At 34.5% G+C, this 18,940-nt stretch overlaps 1 protein-coding gene across 1 annotated transcript; it reads left to right on the top strand.

Moving 5' to 3' along the window:
- The first annotated feature begins 5,249 nt into the window (after positions 1-5,249).
- On the top strand, positions 5,250-12,136 carry LOC104608832 (pleiotropic drug resistance protein 1-like). Its single transcript, XM_010274924.2, has 20 exons — positions 5,250-6,145; positions 6,244-6,332; positions 6,444-6,528; positions 6,634-6,793; positions 6,879-6,955; positions 7,044-7,097; positions 7,252-7,644; positions 7,744-8,025; positions 8,125-8,441; positions 8,525-8,685; positions 8,789-8,892; positions 8,970-9,102; positions 9,186-9,263; positions 9,387-9,484; positions 9,757-10,089; positions 10,188-10,478; positions 10,588-11,033; positions 11,130-11,301; positions 11,415-11,669; positions 11,751-12,136. The coding sequence occupies exons 1-20, from the start codon at positions 5,645-5,647 to the stop codon at positions 12,018-12,020; spliced, it is 4,299 nt and encodes a 1,432-aa protein (XP_010273226.1). The 5' UTR covers positions 5,250-5,644; the 3' UTR covers positions 12,021-12,136.
- Positions 12,137-18,940: the final 6,804 nt, after the last annotated feature.

The raw sequence follows: 18,940 nt of genomic DNA, 5'->3' as shown, positions 1-18,940 counted from the left end.
CCAAACCTTTTGAAAGTTCATTGAAAGCATGGTTGTAATTTCATTGGGTTATGCCATTTTGGTCATGAACCCAATTCCCCTAATTGACTCATCACCATATATTTCTGCCCCACACTAGCTAGAAGAATTAATAAAAGAATCTGGATGGATCTGCTGACCACAAGATCCTACAGCTGTACATCGGGAACAAATGTACTTTTTGTTATAATTCATGATTGTGTTCATTCTAACAAATCCGCAACCGACGATCCCTTTTATTTATTTCAAACGTGGGTGTCTTGTGATATTTTACCACTTTGGGGTGCAATTTTGGTTGGGTTAGGTTGGGAGTTAAATTTTCAATGGACCAAGGCCTGAATTAAGCCCAACGCACGATTAATTTTCTTCAAATGGGCCAACCCCACTTGAACCTCTACCACCACTCTGTAACCAACAAAGAAAAGGATATATACTTCTAAATCACTTGGGGATTAATGATACCATTTTTTCTCTCTGTTCGTGTTCATAGGATGAATCAGTTTGTCCTTGAAAGATAAGAATGGGAATCATGGAGTTTTTTAGAGAACTACTTATCACATACAGGAAAGTTATACGATAGATAATTTTGGACCACTTTTATGTTGAATGTTAGCCGTTGGATGCAACTTTTCAGAGGATTTGGGTTCATCGTTGATGAGATTGAGAACCATTAATCGGACTGTCAACCATGGGCTTTTCAAAAATAGGTTCGGTAGCATTTGGTAAAACTGAACTCTCAACTCTGCGAAAGCAAAAATGGTTTGAATGTGGCTGTGGACACTAAATAACCAGTTCTCTTTTTTGCTTTTATGTCCTTTAAATGCAAATGCAGTTGAACTGTTTGAATATTTAAATGTCATAATATCTGAAAAGAGATTGTTTTACATATTTATCTGTATGAATTTATGAGCTATTTTTACCTGTACGAAGAAGGAAAAAAAAAAAAGAAATTTGGAAGAAAATGGTTTATTAATAACCCTGGCCGCTCCCCTTAATAAAGAGAAGCAAAAGAGAGAAGTAAGGTTTTGGGTAAGAATTAAAGAGTCATTTATGTCATATTAAAACCTGAGTGAGGTCACTCTTGCAACAAAGGGTTATAAAACACCTCTTATTCTTAGGCCCCGTTCGCTTTTTGGTAAGTTATTTATCCGAGTAAATGCAATTACTTGGGTATGTTTTTCCTAGGAAACACCTATCTAGGTAAGTACATTTATCCATGTTATTTTATTTACTAAGTAAATAAGGTAATAATCATTTTATCCATAAAAATCCATTATTAAAAGGGACATTTTTGTCCCATTCAAGTGTTAACAACTTTCCTCTTACTTGGGAAAGTTATGTACCCACCTAGGAGATGGGTATCACTTATTTGGGTAAGTGATACCTAAGAAAATAAACTTTCCCTAATCCCTACATAAATCTGAAAAATGAACATGGATTCTTGGTCAACGGAAACCAAAATCCCATTGACCAATTCCACCCCCCCCCCCCCCTTAAAATCCAAAAAAAAGAAAACCCCCTTAGTTCTTTTAAAGGTGGATTTCAAGATCCATTTATTTCATTGCCAAGTTTTGCATGTCTTGCCATCTTATTAACGATGATACCATTTCATTGAATCACTCTTCTAAAAACATCTCCCTTTTCAAAAAAATATATATATAAAATCTAAACTATTTCTCCAACAAACTACCTAAAGTCTCTCTTTCCCTCCCTCACTTTCTTCTATTAATTATCTTTTTGATAAATGTAATATATTCAAAACTAAGGATCTATTTGGTTTGAGGAAATATAGGTCTAAAATCGGAATGGCATTCCCTCATCCCCCTGTACTGGGAATGAGAATCCATTCCAACCAAGTCTGATTCCAATTCCATTTCCAGTCTGAACCAAACAAGTGAAGGGAATAAACCATTCTAATTCCAATTCCAAAGGATTATAATTATGACTGTAAACCAAATAGACCCTAATTATTATATCAAGTTGACCTAATTTACTTAATATATGTCAATTAAGTAAATTAGTAACTTATTAAATTTAACTTAATTAATCTAACATTATAAATTAATTAATCAGTTAAATTAACTTAGCCAACTTAAATTAACTAACAAAACCAAACTAACCTAATAAATATAACACAACTTAACTTAGGGCTTGTTCGTTTCCTTTTAACTCTTATCTCTTAAGAGGAAACTTTTAATTTTAAAAGAAAATTGAGTGTTTGTTTCCTTTTATCTCTTATTTCTTAAAGTGCAATTATACAATTTTTTATTTTCCAATGATATCCCAAAAAGATAATAAAAAACTCTCATATATAGGGTCAAAATAGATATTTGATAATTTTCAGAATTCAAAACAATATTCTCTGCATTCAGAGTTCAGAGGAAAGAAAAGTTCACCAATACCAATGTACATCTTAATATAATTATTGCATTTTCAGATGTTAGACTCCAAAACAAACGAACAGGCCTTTAGTTAGCTGGATATGCGCTAGGTATCTAGCCTCCCCAATTTGATTGGGTTGGGGATAGGGGCTGCTCTAGTGAAGACGAGGATGGGGATGAGGAATTATTAGGATACCTAATCAAGGATAGGAAGAAGATGGGGAGTGAAGTCCCCACAATTTAGATTACTGATTTTTCTTTTTTTAAGTAAGTAATTTCCCGAATCATAAAGCAAACTTTTCATTAAAAATGTAGGCCCCTAATCAAGAATTCCTCCCCATTGAGGATGGGGGTTCATTTTCCCCCTAGACAAGGATGGGGGGGGGGGGGGGGGGGGGTTAGTAAAATGGGAACAAGGATGGGAAGTATGGTCCCGCCGTGAGCTCTTCCCTTTGTCATTATTAAATTCTATGATGTCACTATATTAAGGCTGTGTTTGGTTTGAAAGAAAAAGTAAGGAAGGGAAATGTGAGAAAACCTATACAAGGTTTGTTAAGGTTTCTTGCCTTTCCTTACCTTTTCTTTCAAAGCAAACACAGCCTAAATTAATCAAAAAATTATATATGTAATTGTAGTCAAATAATTAATAATTAATAGTATATAATACCAACACATGAAGTCATTTAAAATAAAATATTATTAAGATAAATTAAGAATATTAAAATAAGTATTAATAAATAATACTAAAACAAGTTAACAAGTATTAGTAAGTATATGTGTGTAATATTTCATTAGATATTTTAAATTAGCTATCAAATTTGAAATTATTATTTATAGGTTACACCTTAAGTTCCACTTAAACTAAATGAAAATAAATAAAATCTAACAAAAATATTAAAAAACTAATAAAAATAATAAAACAAAATACATTTAAATTCAATTTAGAATAATAAAAATTAACAATAATTTATCTAATCATAATAAACATTAATAGAAAAATTAATACAAGTTTTTAGAAAAATACATAACCCAAAAATAATATTTGGGTTGGAATTGGTTTGGCTTTGCCCAATTAAAAATGTTGTAACTCGTAAGGATCCTTTAACAAATCCAAGTTAATGAAACATAACAGGTCCACCTAAAAGGTCCATTCAATGCAAATAAATAACAATACCTTAGAGATTCTCTTATGAGTTTTGTGTTCAGGCCCAATTCGGGTCCGGGCCCACATTAGGCTTGTAAATTTTAGGGTCGGGCTTGACTTAACACTTCAAGCCCAGCCCGGCCTGCATATATTTAAACTTACACATTTTGTGTATAATGTATACATATTATTTTACATTATATTATATATTTTTTATATAAATATTATAACATGACATGTATAATTTATATTATATGTAATATTTTATATTATGTAATGTATAAAATAAGTTTATATGCATATTATGTCATTTAATTTATAGATATGTAATGTTTTATATATGAGTGACATTGGCCCAGAATCAGGCCCGGCCCGGCCTGGGCCTGTATAGACTTAGGCTAGGGCTTAAGTTTCAGGCCCGGAACCCCAGGCCTGGCCGGGCCCGAGCCTAAGCTATAGCCCTTATCATAAGTGCAAAGCCCAGTCCGGCCTAACCCATGTCATCCCTGAGTAAATGACAAGAAAACCCCTCCCACAATATGACAAAGGTACATGTGTGAAGAGTTCATAACCCATCACATTTTTGCAACGAACTCATGCCCAAAACAAGTTCCGATGAACTTTGGCCTGCATAAATTTGCGATGAGTTTCAGACATGCACAGACCCGTGATGAGTTTTGGATGTGCATGAACCTACAATGATTTCAAAGCTATTGCAGGCCCACGGCAAACGTGAAATTATTGTACAACCGGGAATAAATATTAGATACACGTGCATCTTTAAATTATGCACGTGATGAGACGTTCTGTAAGCCTAATAAGAGTGTGCCAGCTAAGTAATGATGTTACGCGGATTATGAGAATCATCGAAAGAAAGGAAAGTTCGTCCCTGAGATATCTCGTAAGACACGTGACAAAACCCTAGCAGTATTCCCTGATGAATCCAATATTCCCTTTCCTAGTGGGAATCAAATGCTTTTGGCTCCTTCCTTTCGGGACCTCGGGATCTTTCCCTATAAATAGGGGTCCATCTCATAATGAAATTATCATTCTATCATTTTCATTTGTCCTAACTTTTAGCCTACCTCCTGCACTGGTCTTCCTATGTCCTTCAAAGAAACCTCCATATATAGCCTCACCACCACACTTACAGAATCAATTCTAGGTCAACCAAAAAGTAAACCGATCCCTTCAATTTTTGAAAAATACTGAATCGATCAATTCGATCAATCGGACTTTTCAGCGAATCTGGATCTACTCTTCATATCAACCTCACAATTCATCCCAACCGCATATTGAAAACATCTCCCTACTAGTGTGTTATTATTTCATGGGAGATGTTTCTAAAACATGGTGAAATGTGGATCTTAAATCGGTGTGAGGAACAAATACCAACCCCTTTTCAGTTGAAATTAGAAATTACTCGATTTGGTTCGATTTTTTTATTTTTCAATTTTCCATGAACACCCTTATAAAAATTGGAAATACCATGGTATAGTAGATTTTGAGAGTAGGTATTACACCTAGGGTCAAACATGAATAAAATTAAAATTTTGAACATCTATATTTGTTCATAAAAGAACAGTCATCATTTCTTTGTAGAAATCATAAATCTCAACACTAGCACTACATTTTTTTGTCAACATTGCTTTTTCACTCTTAGTTCTGAAAGAGAACTAATAAAATTCTGTTAGCCTATTTCACAAGTATCTAAGGGATGGAGGTCTTCCAGTGCGCATGATAAAGATGTCCACAGTCCAAACCTGTTTCTTGAAAAAAACAGGGAAAAAATTTAGAAACTTTGCAGGAAGGCTTGAGTTATTTTCCAATAAAAAAAGTATTCCGTTTTTTTTTTTTTTTTGTAAAAGAGGAATAGATCAATAAAAAGCTAAAACAGTTGCAACTAACAAACGGCAAAAAGGTACTAAGAGTTTGTCACAGTAGTCAAATGCCAAAAGCATTTAGTCTGTGCATATGTGTTACATGACTGGTATATAGAAAAAAGAAATCCTCTCTAACAAAAGCAATCAGAATGCTGATCAGTTCAAGTTCTTGACTCAGGCTTCTCAGAAGACTGCCATTGAAGCTCTGTTAATTGATCATGTCGGGATCAATGAGAAAGACGGAAGGAATCGAGGCGCTGAGGGCGGCGAGCCTACGGTCATCGAGCTTACGGGGAGCAAGCCAGAGGATGTTTCGAAGTGGTGAAAGCATTTTTACGACATCAGCAAGCATTCGTAGAAGCAATGACGATGAAGAGGAGCTTAAATGGGCTGCACTGGAGAAGCTACCCACTTACGACAGGCTCAATGTCTCGCTTCTGAAGCTGGACAAGAGCAAGAGCGGGCACGATATCCAAGACCAGGTTGATGTTCGGCGAATTGATCTTGAGGCTCGACGAAACCTCGTTGACAGGCTTGTGAACATTGTTGATCATGATAATGAGCTGTTTGTGCAAAAGCTTCGTGAAAGGATTGACAGAGTGGGGATTACATTGCCAGAAGTTGAAGTACGCTATGAACATCTCAACGTCGGAGCAGAGGTGTATGTGGGTCGAAGAGCGATGCCAACGCTACTGAATTCCTCGTTGAATATGGTCGAGGTGAGCTTAGGAATATATAATGAAGGGCAGTAATGGTGAGTTCACTACCCAGATAAATGGGTTGGGTTTAATCAGTATTCATTCATTTGGTTTGGCAGAGCATTCTGAGCTCCTTTATGATGTACAAGAGCAAGAAAAGGTCGGTTGGGATTCTCAAGGATGTGAGTGGCATCATCAAACCTGGAAGGTAATAAACGAACTGTTTAAATTAAATTCGTTTCCGTTTTATTCTGTTCCTCTGTAAGTGCGCCAAAATTTAGCATCACAAGAAACCAACTAGGTTTCATTCATTTGGCAGGTTGACTCTGCTTCTCGGCCCTCCTGGTTCCGGAAAGACTACCCTTTTGTTGGCTCTAGCTGGTAAGCTAGATAAGGGTCTCAAGGTAAACCTGAAAGAATGCTTGTGTATTGCATGCAGTGGTAGACAGAATCAAGCATTCATAGACATTCTTCTGAGAGGTTTTGTTTTTTGGCCTTTTGGTTATAAGGTTTCTGGAAGTGTTACATACAATGGGCACACCATGAAGGAGTTTGTCCCACAGAGAACATCAGCCTACATTAGTCAACATGATCTGCATATTGGAGAAATGACAGTAAGGGAAACCTTGGACTTCTCTGTCAGATGTCAGGGAGTCGGATATAGAAATGGTACCATCTCTCTCTAAACCTTCCAAGTTCAACTTCAAACAACCATAACAGATATTGGGTTTCACTCTTTCAACAAATCTTGCAGATGTCCTTTCTGAACTTGCAAGAAGAGAGAAAAAACAATCAATTAAACCAGACTCAGATATAGATTTCTTTATGAAGGTAAACAAAATGACAAAAACAGAACATGCAAAGATACAAATTAATTTTCAACAAATGACTTAATGAAATCCTTTTATTTCTCTCTCAGGCAGCAGCTGTTGAAGGCCAGAGATCCAACATTATGACTGATTATACTTTAAAGGTGAGGAAACATGATTAATTCAAATTGAATATGTGCACATAGGCTTTCTGTTCATTAATGAATCACTATAAGGATGTGATCACCATGATTTTGGACTAACACAGACTGCAGTTATAAGATAGTCAACTGACACAAAGTAACCATGAACATACAGTTGCTTGGATTGGATATCTGTGCTGATATAATTGTGGGAGATGATATGAGGAGAGGGATTTCAGGAGGGCAGAAGAAACGAGTGACCACAGGTGAGATGATTGTGGGTCCTTCTACCGCTCTCTTCATGGATGAGATCTCCACAGGGCTGGATAGTTCAACAACTTACCAGATTGTCAAGTGTCTGCAGCATATAATTCATGTCTTTCATTCTACCATGGTCATCTCTCTCCTTCAACCCACACCAGAAACATTTGACCTCTTTGATGATATCATACTCATCTCTGAAGGCAAGATAGTCTACCATGGACCTCGAGATTCCATTCTTGAATTTTTTGAGATGATGGGATTTACATGTCCTGAGAGGAAAGGCATAGCAGATTTTCTCCAAGAGGTTTGTTTCCCTCTTCATATAGAAATCCAAGGGTATTTATAGCAAGGATCTCCTTATCTGTTGTATTCATGATTAATTAGGAAGTATAATCAAAACCAGGTGACATCAAAGAAGGATCAAGAACAATATTGGTACAAGAAGGAACAACCATATCGTTACATTCCAGTTGAGGAATTCTCTCAAGACTTTTGGTCATTTCATGTAGGGAAAGAACTGTATACAGAAATTTCCGTTCCCTATGACAGGTCCAAAGGCCACCCAGCTGCCCTTGTAAGAAAAAAGTATGGGCTTCCAAGAAAAGAGCTCTTTAAAGCATGCTTGGATCGAGAAATTCTTCTAATGAAGAGGAGTGCGTTCATCTACATTTTCAAAGCTGTGCAAGTATGAGGAAATGATCTTCCATCTAAGTATTTTCTTTATCCTTCAAACTGAAAAAGTTGTCAAACTAATCAATGCTTTATTTCCTTCTTTGTGTCATAGATTGCAGTAGTTGCCACCGTAACAATGACAGTCTTCCTACGGACAGAAATGGATCATAGCTCTCTACAAGATGGATCAAAGTACATGGGTCTCCTTTTCTTTGGACTGATCAACAACCTGTTTAATGGGCTTGCAGAAGGACAGATGACAATAATGAAATTGCCAGTATTCTACAAGCAGAGGGATGCCATGTTCTTTCCATCATGGGTTTACTCACTTTCAACATTTATCACAAGAATTCCAGTGTCACTAATTGAATCTTCCATCTGGGTAATCCTTACCTATTACACAGTTGACCTGGCACCAAACCCTGGAAGGTGTTCTCTCATTTGATTAAATTTCAAGATTTACATCTTATTTCAGATTCTTCGGTCTGATACTTTTACTATTTGCTTCCCAGATTTTTTTGCCAATTGCTTCTAATGTTCAACCTTCATCAAATGTCGCTTTCCCTATTCCGTTTCATTGCGGCATTGGGACGGAATGAGATTGTGGCTAACACATTCGGAGCATTTGCTCTACTGATCATATTTATTCTAGGTGGATTTGTGGTTTCTCGAGGTACATGAACCATCTCTTTTTGCATACTAGATAAAAGAAAAAACATCAGACTACAATTACTATTGTGTACTAAGTGCATTTCTTTCTTAACTAAAAATCACAGAGGATATACATAAATGGTGGCTCTGGGGGTACTGGGCATCTCCTTTAATGTATGCTCAGAATGCGATTGCCGTAAATGAATTCCTAGCAAGTAGATGGGGCGAGGTATATCCTGGTTTTCAGTGGAATAAATAAGCAGGTTAAGATGTATAATAGTCAATAAAATCTAGCCTATTTTGCAGGGAGGGGAGATACTTCTGAAGCTGAGGGGATTATTTCCAGAACAAAAGTGGTTCTGGATAGGAAATGGGGCCCTCTTGGCATTCAACATTTTCTTCAACATCCTCTATACTGTCGCATTGGCATATCTAAACCGTGAGTAGAAAATCAATCTTGTACATTGATTTCACAATCTGGTTGGTTTCTCTAAAACTTATTTTCTCCTATTGTCTTTTCAGCTCTTGGTAAGCCTCAAATATCAATAACTGATTCTGGTGAATCTATAAATGGGGAAAACAGAGATGTACAAGATTCTGGTATGCTATTATTTGTATTGTAGTAAAAATAATTAACCATTGTACAAAGAATATCTGTTTAGAATATGTCCTAGAAGGTTATATGCATTCTACACTTGAATATAATGTTATTGGTACTTTCAGGCAAACATAGTAAGACTCTGAGGAAAGGAATGGTTTTGCCATTTAAACCACTTTCCATGGCATTTGACAATGTGAATTACTTCGTCGACATGCCTAGAGTAAGTTTTCATGAATTGAACCAATTATTCCTTATCTAATGGATCTTTCATTCTAATACACTATCCTAGAGTTAGTAATATTTATCAAATCTTTTCATCTAATAGGATGCTATTGGGTAAAATGAAAAGAAATTGCTCAAAAAAGAGATGGTTTTCCCTGATAAAAAGAAACTTTTGATTCATCTAACAAGAGAAAGATTTCCCAATTAGCAAAGCTAATCCTGTCTACAGGCAATAATATATTTCTCAAGTCATTTGTTGTGTTGATGCAGGAAATGAAACAGCAAGGGATACTAGAGGACCGTCTCCAACTACTGTGTGGAGTAAGTGGATTTTTTAGACCAGGTGTCTTGACATGTTTGATGGGAGTGAGTGGTGCTGGGAAAACCACCCTAATGGATGTACTTGCTGGACGGAAAACTGGTGGATATTTTGAGGGCTCAATCACCATATCTGGCTACCCAAAGAAGCAAGAAACTTTTGCACGAATCAGTGGCTACTGTGAGCAAAATGACATTCATTCTCCCAACCTTACTGTTTATGAGTCTCTTCTTTACTCGGCCTGGCTTCGATTGCCTGCAAAAGTGGATGTGAAAACAAGAGAGGTAGACTCCATTGAACCACTCTCAAATTTTTATAGAAGATGCTAAATTACTACCATGAACTATTTATGCAATGAAAAAACTTCAAAACCATTATGCAGATGTTTGTGAAGGAGGTCATGGATCTGGTTGAACTAAACAATCTGAAGGATGCCCTAGTTGGCATTCCACGTGTTACGGGGCTCTCGACAGAACAAAGAAAGCGTCTCACCATAGCTGTTGAACTTGTTGCCAACCCCTCCATTATATTCATGGATGAACCTACTTCAGGTCTTGATGCTCGAGCTGCAGCAATTGTGATGCGAACTGTCCGGAACACAGTAGACACAGGAAGAACCGTAGTTTGCACTATTCACCAACCCAGTATTGATATCTTTGAGTCATTTGATGAGGTTTGATTTGAAAATGAATTATTCAACAAAACACCCAAGAACAAAATTTTACACCAACTTTGAACTAATATGCCTCCTTTCTTATTGGTGAATTTGTTTTCTAGAACAGCTATTACTCATGAAACGGGGAGGACAAGTAATATATGCAGGTCCACTTGGAAAACACTCACAGGAGCTTATCAACCACTTTGAAGCAATTGACGGTGTCCCAAAGATATCTCCTGGAATTAATCCTGCAACATGGATGCTGGAAGCAACTTCAATAGCTTCTGAAAATCATCTTGGGGTAGATTTTGCAGAAATTTACCTTAACTCCACTCTCTATAAAAAAAACAAAGCAATAATAAAAGAATTGAATAAACCAGTCCCTGGTTCCAATGATATACACTTTAAAACCAGATTCTCACAGTCTTTCTGGGTTCAAGCAATGGCCTGTCTCTGGAAGCAACACTGGTCATACTGGAGGAATCCACAATACAATGCTGTCCGCTTTTTCTTCACTTCCATATGTGCTATACTACTTGGAAGCATATTTTGGAACATGGGGAGCAAAATGTAAGCATCCATAATAAAAAACTTCAAGTGGAAATCCCAATTAACTACTAACTCATTTTTCTCATCCATATTGATTTCTTATGATGGATATGCCAGTGAAAAGCAACAAGATTTTCTCAATGCCATGGGATCCATGTATGCTGCAGTTGTTTTCCTAGGTTTCAGTAATGCAGCATCCGTGCAGCCAGTAGTAGACATTGAAAGGAGTGTTTTCTATAGAGAAAGAGCTGCAGGCATGTATTCTGCTCTTCCATATGCCTTTGCCCAGGTAACATGAATCTGCAAAAACTTATTTCTCTAGCATTAAATGACCAAGAAATGTCATGCTACAGTCAATCAAAAGTGATTATTTAAACTTGGTACAAATTGTGAATTGTACAGCTAATGATGGAGCTCCCTTACACCTTTGTGCAATCCGTCATATATGGACTAATTGTCTACTCCACTTTAGGCTTCCATTGGACAGCAGCTAAATTTTTGTGGTTCTTCTTCTTCATGTTCTTCACTTTCCTCTACTACACATACTATGGTATGATGACCGTCGCATTGACTCCCAATGCCCCATTTGCAGCAATTATGTCTACAGCATTTTATGGATTTTGGATGATCTTTGCTGGTTTCCTGATACCCAGAGCTGTGAGTGGTAAACCATATAGCTTTTTACATTTCCTTTATGTTTTTGTTCAAGTTGTTTAACCAATCACTTGCAATTTACAGAGCATCCCTGTTTGGTGGAGATGGTATTATTGGGCATGCCCTGTTGCATGGACGCTATATGGTTTAGTGGCTTCCCAATTTGGAGATGTCACAACAACCATGTTAACATATGAAGGATTTGAAGTCCCTTTAAAGAATTTTCTAAGCACTAATTTTGGTTTTCACCATAACATGCTGCCAATTGTTGCCTGTGTAACCGTTGGCTTTGCAGTTCTCTTTGCCTTTGTATTCGCCCACTCTATACACTTTCTTAACTTCCAAACCAGATGAAGATTCATTTATACAAAATTTGAATTGTTGGCTCCCAAACTAGATTAGAAAATGAATTCAAGAGTTAACATATATCATCATTCTTGTCTCTAATTCATAGCATTATATTTAATTTTTATTGTGTTTATTGTAATAAGTCTTTGTGGAAAAGCATCAAGTACCAAATTTTTGTAATTATACGTTCAATAGGGGTGTAACTGTTCATTATGCATTTTAGTGTTGAGTTCGCTTTGTTTTCAACTTTTCATCCCTATTGTGGAGTGGCACGTACTTTGCACAACCAGAAGCAGATAGATTGCAGTTGGTGGTAATTAGGGATAATAGTTACTTAGAATTGTACTATTAATCCACACCTTTCACATTATGTTGCTGCATTCTTTTGGCAGCCTCTTGGATTAGCCATGACCCTAAATCAATTTAAAGTATGATGAATGTGACTCTTTTTTCCAACAGTAAAAATCTTTATTTTCCCCCTTTTGAAGCATCTTTAACCCTAAAACAAATGCTTTTTGGGATGCATCAGAGTTAATAGAAATCTACCAGTTTTTCCTATGCCAGCCCACAATTTTTTGAGTCTTTCTTATTTTTATTTCTACTTTATTTGGTTACCAATTTTATTAGTTTCCACAACATTTTCCTGTTAAGATCTGAAAACATCATTTCGTAAGATGGATTAACAGCTTCAGTGGCCTGAATTGATTAGAGTCAACATCCCTCAATAACCAACAGTGTCCCAACTCTTCTTTTTCTTGACGGTATCGAGATAAACTGATAAATGATAACCTTGATTGAGGAATGAAGTCATCTCATCTCCTCACACTTGACTCAAGCCTAGTCTCACGAAGTCGCGATGATGGTTAGACCGGGCTCAGGAATGAATTTTTTTCCTTATTCTTAAAGACCCCTAAGGTTTAGGAAATTGATGTACTTTACCACTACTGTTTACTAACTTTACTTATTACTTATTAGTAATAATTTTAAAGTATCTTTAAGTTTTCTAACAATTAACTAAATCCTCCCCTACCATTAAATGTCCTCTAGTTTGCTTTCTTAAAAATTTTTATTCCTAACACCTAAAATCTGAAAGTCTGGCAGTGCTTAATCTTGTTTCAACAGTAGGGAGAGAGACCCCATTATTCTCTAACCTGAGAATGCTCATTCATCACCCTGGATCTAGGAAATATACAAAGCTCCAAAACCAAAATGGTTCAGGGAGAAAATGACGTCGTGGAGAAGATGACAAGCTCTTCTGAAAAGAAATGTTTCAGACGAATCAATTAATTGGGTGATGGAATAAGAGGATTCATGAGTCCGACCATTGCATAGAAAGATTGTGAATTTCAACGAAGGGCTGGTGTGTCCGTGTTTGACTGGGTGATCTAGGTCATATTGTTACCTCCATTGAAAAGGCCTACATTAGATTAAGATTAAAGATTAACTGGTAAAATTGATTTGAAGGTTGAAAACTTGAAGAACACCCTTTGTTTTCCATTTATCTTTTCCTGCTTTCTGGGCGGGGAAACAAGACTGAGAGTGTTCTGTTCAGTTCCTCCGCTTATCAACAGAATGCTTGAAGCTAAGAAATCACGTTCGGAAATATTGGTCATTGTCATATCTTATTTTTTCTTCGAAAATAGTCATCTAGAATAATGTTTTGAGAAATGATAGATTTCTACTTTTAATTTCATGAAAGAGAGAACGCAAAAGTCCACAATAATTTCTTAAAGTTCCAATAAGATAAATTACGGGCCCAAACATGGTAGCGGAAACTGTTTGGAGGTGTATATTGCTTTGAGGTTGCATAGTCAAGCTAGTTAGCTTTGTCTTTCTCCCTTCTATTATTTTGAAAAGGCAGAAATAGATCAATGGTTGTGTCCATTTTAAAAGTTTAAACAATATTAAAGGGAAAAAGTCTTCTCAATCTTTCTATTAGTGGTAATCAATGATTGTGGATTGTAACAAAACTTATCAATAGTTTAAGACAATTTCTAAATATTAGGGATGAATAAGTCAATTTTCTAAAATTTTGGGGTACTTTAAGAAATTTGTCCTATTTTATTTTACTTTTGGGGGACTCCAAATGGTGAAACTTGGTATCATAGTTTTGAACCATCGTGATTGAAATGGTCAAACCGTTTGACCCAAAAATCGTCTAAGAATCTAGTTCTGTTTTGCCCCTTAACCTCTTTGTTGCCAAAAATCATTGATTAGATCAATGACATGTTGACCTGGGCGGTCAAACCATTAGCCTATTTAACCCGGACAGTGGTTTTTGGCCATTTTTGTTTTAAGTTTTTTTTTTTTTTTTTTTTAATTGCAACAAGTCATCCATTCAAACTGGATGATCGAACCACTAACCTAGAAACTGGTGGCCAAAGCTGTTCCTATTCTGGGTCGATTTTTAAAGCATTGCATGATATGGACTAGGTCCTTACAAGATTTAACGAGAAATTCCCTTTTGACTTTTATCTTATTTTACTTCATTATTTTTTGTCCTTTTTGTTTGAGTATATTTTATGCATTCTTAAAGAAAGGATGTCTTCTATTTTTTATGCATTCCTTGATATATCCCTTTTTTCTTTTTTTTCTCCTTTTTTTATATATTTTTCTGTATTCTTTGCTGCTTTTTATTTTTCTTGTATTGATATATTTTCTTTTATTTTTTGTCATTTTTTATTTTATTATTTTCTCCTTTCATTTTTTATGTTTCCTTTTTTCTTTCTTTTTTTCCTCTTCATTTTAGCTTTTTACTATTTTTATTTTTTTACTAGTAATTAAGCATGTGCATTACACGTGAGAAATTTTTCTTTGCAATAATTAATTGAATTTTAGATATATCATAGTTAAATGTGCACATGCATTGCACAAGAAAATTTTAAATTACAATAATAACAACAAAAACAACAACAACAACAATAATAATAATAATAATATTACTAAATTTGTATTTCATTTCTGTTATAAATACAAATAATTTTTAACAATTATTTTTATTTAATATGATGAATATATAACATTAGAAATGTTCCCAAATTTTTTGGCAAAATTTTATACTTTTTCATTTTTGTGTTCTATCATTTTTAAATATTTATTACTCAATTATGATATCAGTTTTAAATTATATATGCATCTACATTATATAAATAATTTTTAATTATCACACTCAATTTTTTTTGACATAATCAATATATAATTTTTATATATTATTTTGATTACTTATACTTTATTTATGTTTTAAAGATTTGTTATTTAACTATCATATCATCGATTAATCCATTTGACCTAACCCACTACCCAAAAAGAAAAATAGTTTGATTTTTTATGTTAACATTAAATATTGTATTACATTTCTATCATTTATAAAAGTAATTATTTTTTATGTATAATACTTATTTTTGTTCAATATAATTAATGTATAATATTAGAGATGTACCCAATATTTTATTTTTTATAAATATATAACATTAGATATGAGCCCAAAATTTTCTCCATTTTTTGTGATTCTTTGTATTTTCTATTTTTAAAAAATTATTATTTGACTATGACATCATTTCATTTATAGGTTGATTTTAAATTTGGCATTTCATTTTCATCATTAATTAAAATAATTCTTACATTTCATACTTATTTTTGTTTAGTACAATGAATATACAATATTAGAGATATGCCCAATTCTTTTTTTGTATTATATATTTTATTTATTTTAAGCTTTTATTATTTAATTATGGCATTATTTATTAATCCATTTGACCCCAAATGGTTGAATTGCTTACCCACCACTAAGAGGTAAGAAAATGGTTTTGTTTTCAAATTACTTTTCAAAATATTTCATTTATAGGTTGATTTTAAATTTGGCATTTCATTTTCATCATTAATTAAAATACTTCTTACATTTCATACTTATTTTTGTTTAGTACAATGAATATACAATATTAGAGATATGCCCAATTCTTTTTTTGTATTATATATTTTATTTATTTTAAACTTTTATTATTTAATTATGCATTATTTATTAAACCATTTGACCCCAAATGGTTGAATTGCTTAACCACCACCAAGAGGTAAGAAAATGGTTTTGTTTTCAAATTACTTTTCAAAACATTTATTTTTATATTATTAAAATTAATATCGTGGATATACTTAGTAGAATTTAATAATGAGAAAAATGTATCTTAAATATAGGATTTAATGAGAGAATATACTTTAGATATGGGATTTAATGGGAGAGAATAAGAAATAGTTTTATTTTCAATCGGTTTTAAATTTTACATTCCATTTCCATCATTAATAAAAATATTTCTTATTTATCATACTTATTATTGTTTAATATGTCGAATATATGATGTTAAGTGTTCCCAATTTTTATAATTTCTATATTTTTTACATTTTTATCTGTTTTTTGAATTTTATTATTTAATTGTGGCAACACAGATTAACCCATTTGACCCAAAATGGTTTAATTTTTTACCACCACTTAGATGAAAACACTATTTTTTTTTGTAGGTAGATTTTAAAAGTATAAGTTCTTATGTTTTTGGAATTATTAATTTACTTATCCTATTTGCCCTCATTTTTTATCAATACATTTAAATATGAAGGGGCAATTTTTGTCTACAAAAAATTCTAGAAATATGCTTAAGGCTATTCGTGCTTTTTATAATAGTATAGATTTTTATATATTTCAATCTAGACCCCTTTTGTTTAAGGATTAGACTATGATACCAGATAAGCATGTAATCAATCAATTAGTATCATAGAACTAATAAAGAATCAGGTAGTGCAAATTTAGGGAAGTTGGGTTCATTCCAGTAGCTTAGATTTTTCTAGCATCATGGCTAGTCGAACCTTTTATTTTTGGGTTAAATCGCTAAAACATCCCCTGAAGTTTTTTATCATTGCTGAAATCTCCCCTGGAGTTTAATAATTGCAATTATCTCCCATAAACTTTCTAATACAGTTGCAACTAGATTCCCTCTAGTAGAATCTTCTAAAAAAATGCATGAAAATATCCAAAATATCCATGAAGTTAAAATTGGGCCTAGTTTCTATAGAAAAAAAAAAAACAATATAAACTTTATGAACAACAAAAACAAAGAGAATTTAAAGTTGTAGCTTTACCTTTGAGTGATTGATATGAAGGGCAATTTTGAAAAATAAATCAATTTCAAAAAAGAGATTATAAGGCTTTGGGGTAGTGATTCATATGAAAAGAAATTTTGAAAAATAAGCATTTTTGTTAAAAGTAATTACATGGGTATTTTAGGTATTTTCATGTCTATTTTTAGAAGATTCTATTTGAAGAGATCTACTTGCAACTATGTCAGAAAGTTAAAGGGGATGTATTTGCAATTACCAAACTTCACGGGAGGTTTTCATCAATGGTATGAAACTTCAAGGGATATTTCAGAAATTTACCCTTATTTTTAGGGAAAATTCTATTTTAGTACCCTGAACTTTGGGGGTAGTGTCAAGTTAGTACCCAAACTTTCAAATGTGTCACTGCAGTACCCAAATTTTCAAAAAGTGTCAAGTTGGTCCAAAACCGTTATCATGTAAAAGGACAAAAATGCCCTTCACCTATCATCTAATTTTCTTATGATTGGTATCCGATCTCTAACCAGTAACCATCACCAATATCAAGCTAGCTAACGAGCTTCTAAAACCATTTCTCTACAAATTCTCTCTAAAGCTATAGCAATTTATAGTGTAAAACTCGAAACCAATACAAACGACACTAAAATGTCTCCTATTGCGGCGAGAAGAGGCGCCAACAAGAGCAGAAGTTACGCTTCCTCAAGTCAATCAAACAATTCTCGCTCTCATATCATCGGTAAAGTGGGGTTCCAAAAGCTCTAAAATCAGAGAATGTGATGAAACCCTAGCCAACGACATGATAGCAGAGGCAATTTCATTTTCCAGGGGCTCTCTAGTCATTATAATGACTAGTGGATGCTGCTACTCTGCAGTTAAAAATGCAAAATGCTTGAACGATAGGAATCCCTCGAAGGCACCATGGCTAGGGTTTCAAAGATCACAACACCCGAACGAGAGGAAAGATTTGATTTCTACTTTATTCCTTTTTTTAATCAATAAAATGTTTCAGCTTTCAAGAGATGCAAGAGCCTAATTTCGGATTTCTCTATCTTTCCAATTTTATTTTGGATAAATTTCTTAAATTACCCTTGTGATTTAGTTAATTGATTAATTCTATCCTTACTGTTTGAAAATTGACTAAATATACCCTTATTATTGTTGACAATGAACTAACTGTTAAATATAAACAGAAAAGGTAAAATGCCAATTATACCCTCATGTGAAAGAATACTATTATTCTTTAGTTAGGCCCTTTCTTAGAGACTACTGTATGTACTTGCAAGTTTCCCCGCAAAAAGCTCTCCACGCCTACTCTTAGAAAGAGCACTATTATTCTTTAGTTAGGCCCTTTCTCAGAGACCGTAAGACCCCGGTGGAATCGAAGGCCTACAGACAACAGGGGACCGTTTCTCACCCTGCAAACGGAGGAGCAAGTTCAGGCGCCCGCTAGGGCGCCGCAACGCGTCAGGTTGCTCAAAGCCCAAGAGCATGCGAAGAAAGCCGGAGCAAGAAGCAACCCTTGATAGCTGCGCTGACGCGCGGCGCTAACGCGCAGCCGTTTTGAAGCTGCTAGCAGCATGATGAAAAATGTCATGAAAACTCTCATTATTTGACTTCCGCTGGAGGCGGTGAGTTTTTTTCTCCTCTGTTATTCGTTCAAAGTCATTTCTTCCTCTGTATTTGACTCCTCATCCGATGCAACCAAACTCTCTCGCATTCCGTTAATGCCACAGTTCTCAATTGTGTTTTTGCAATCCCGCGGCGACAAAGTCTCATAAACATCCAATCTCGGCTGTTTCCGGCAATTTTCCTGTGGTATGGAAACT

The sequence above is a fragment of the Nelumbo nucifera genome, chromosome 7 (genome assembly GCF_055504915.1).
Source record: "Nelumbo nucifera cultivar China Antique chromosome 7, China Antique-T2T, whole genome shotgun sequence".
Lineage (NCBI taxonomy): Eukaryota > Viridiplantae > Streptophyta > Magnoliopsida > Proteales > Nelumbonaceae > Nelumbo > Nelumbo nucifera.
Note: the sequence above shows the minus strand (reverse complement) of the source record. Positions and strands in the feature narration are given on the sequence as shown.

Bases quoted from the DNA above. Each gene is read 5' to 3' on its own strand.
- LOC104608832 (XM_010274924.2), top strand. From the start codon at position 5,645: ATGTCGGGATCAATGAGAAAGACGGAAGGAATCGAGGCGCTGAGGGCG. The intron at 6,333-6,443 runs GTAATAAACGAA...TTCATTTGGCAG, and splicing joins GGCATCATCAAACCTGGAAG to GTTGACTCTGCTTCTCGGCC. The intron at 7,645-7,743 runs GTTTGTTTCCCT...AATCAAAACCAG, and splicing joins TAGCAGATTTTCTCCAAGAG to GTGACATCAAAGAAGGATCA.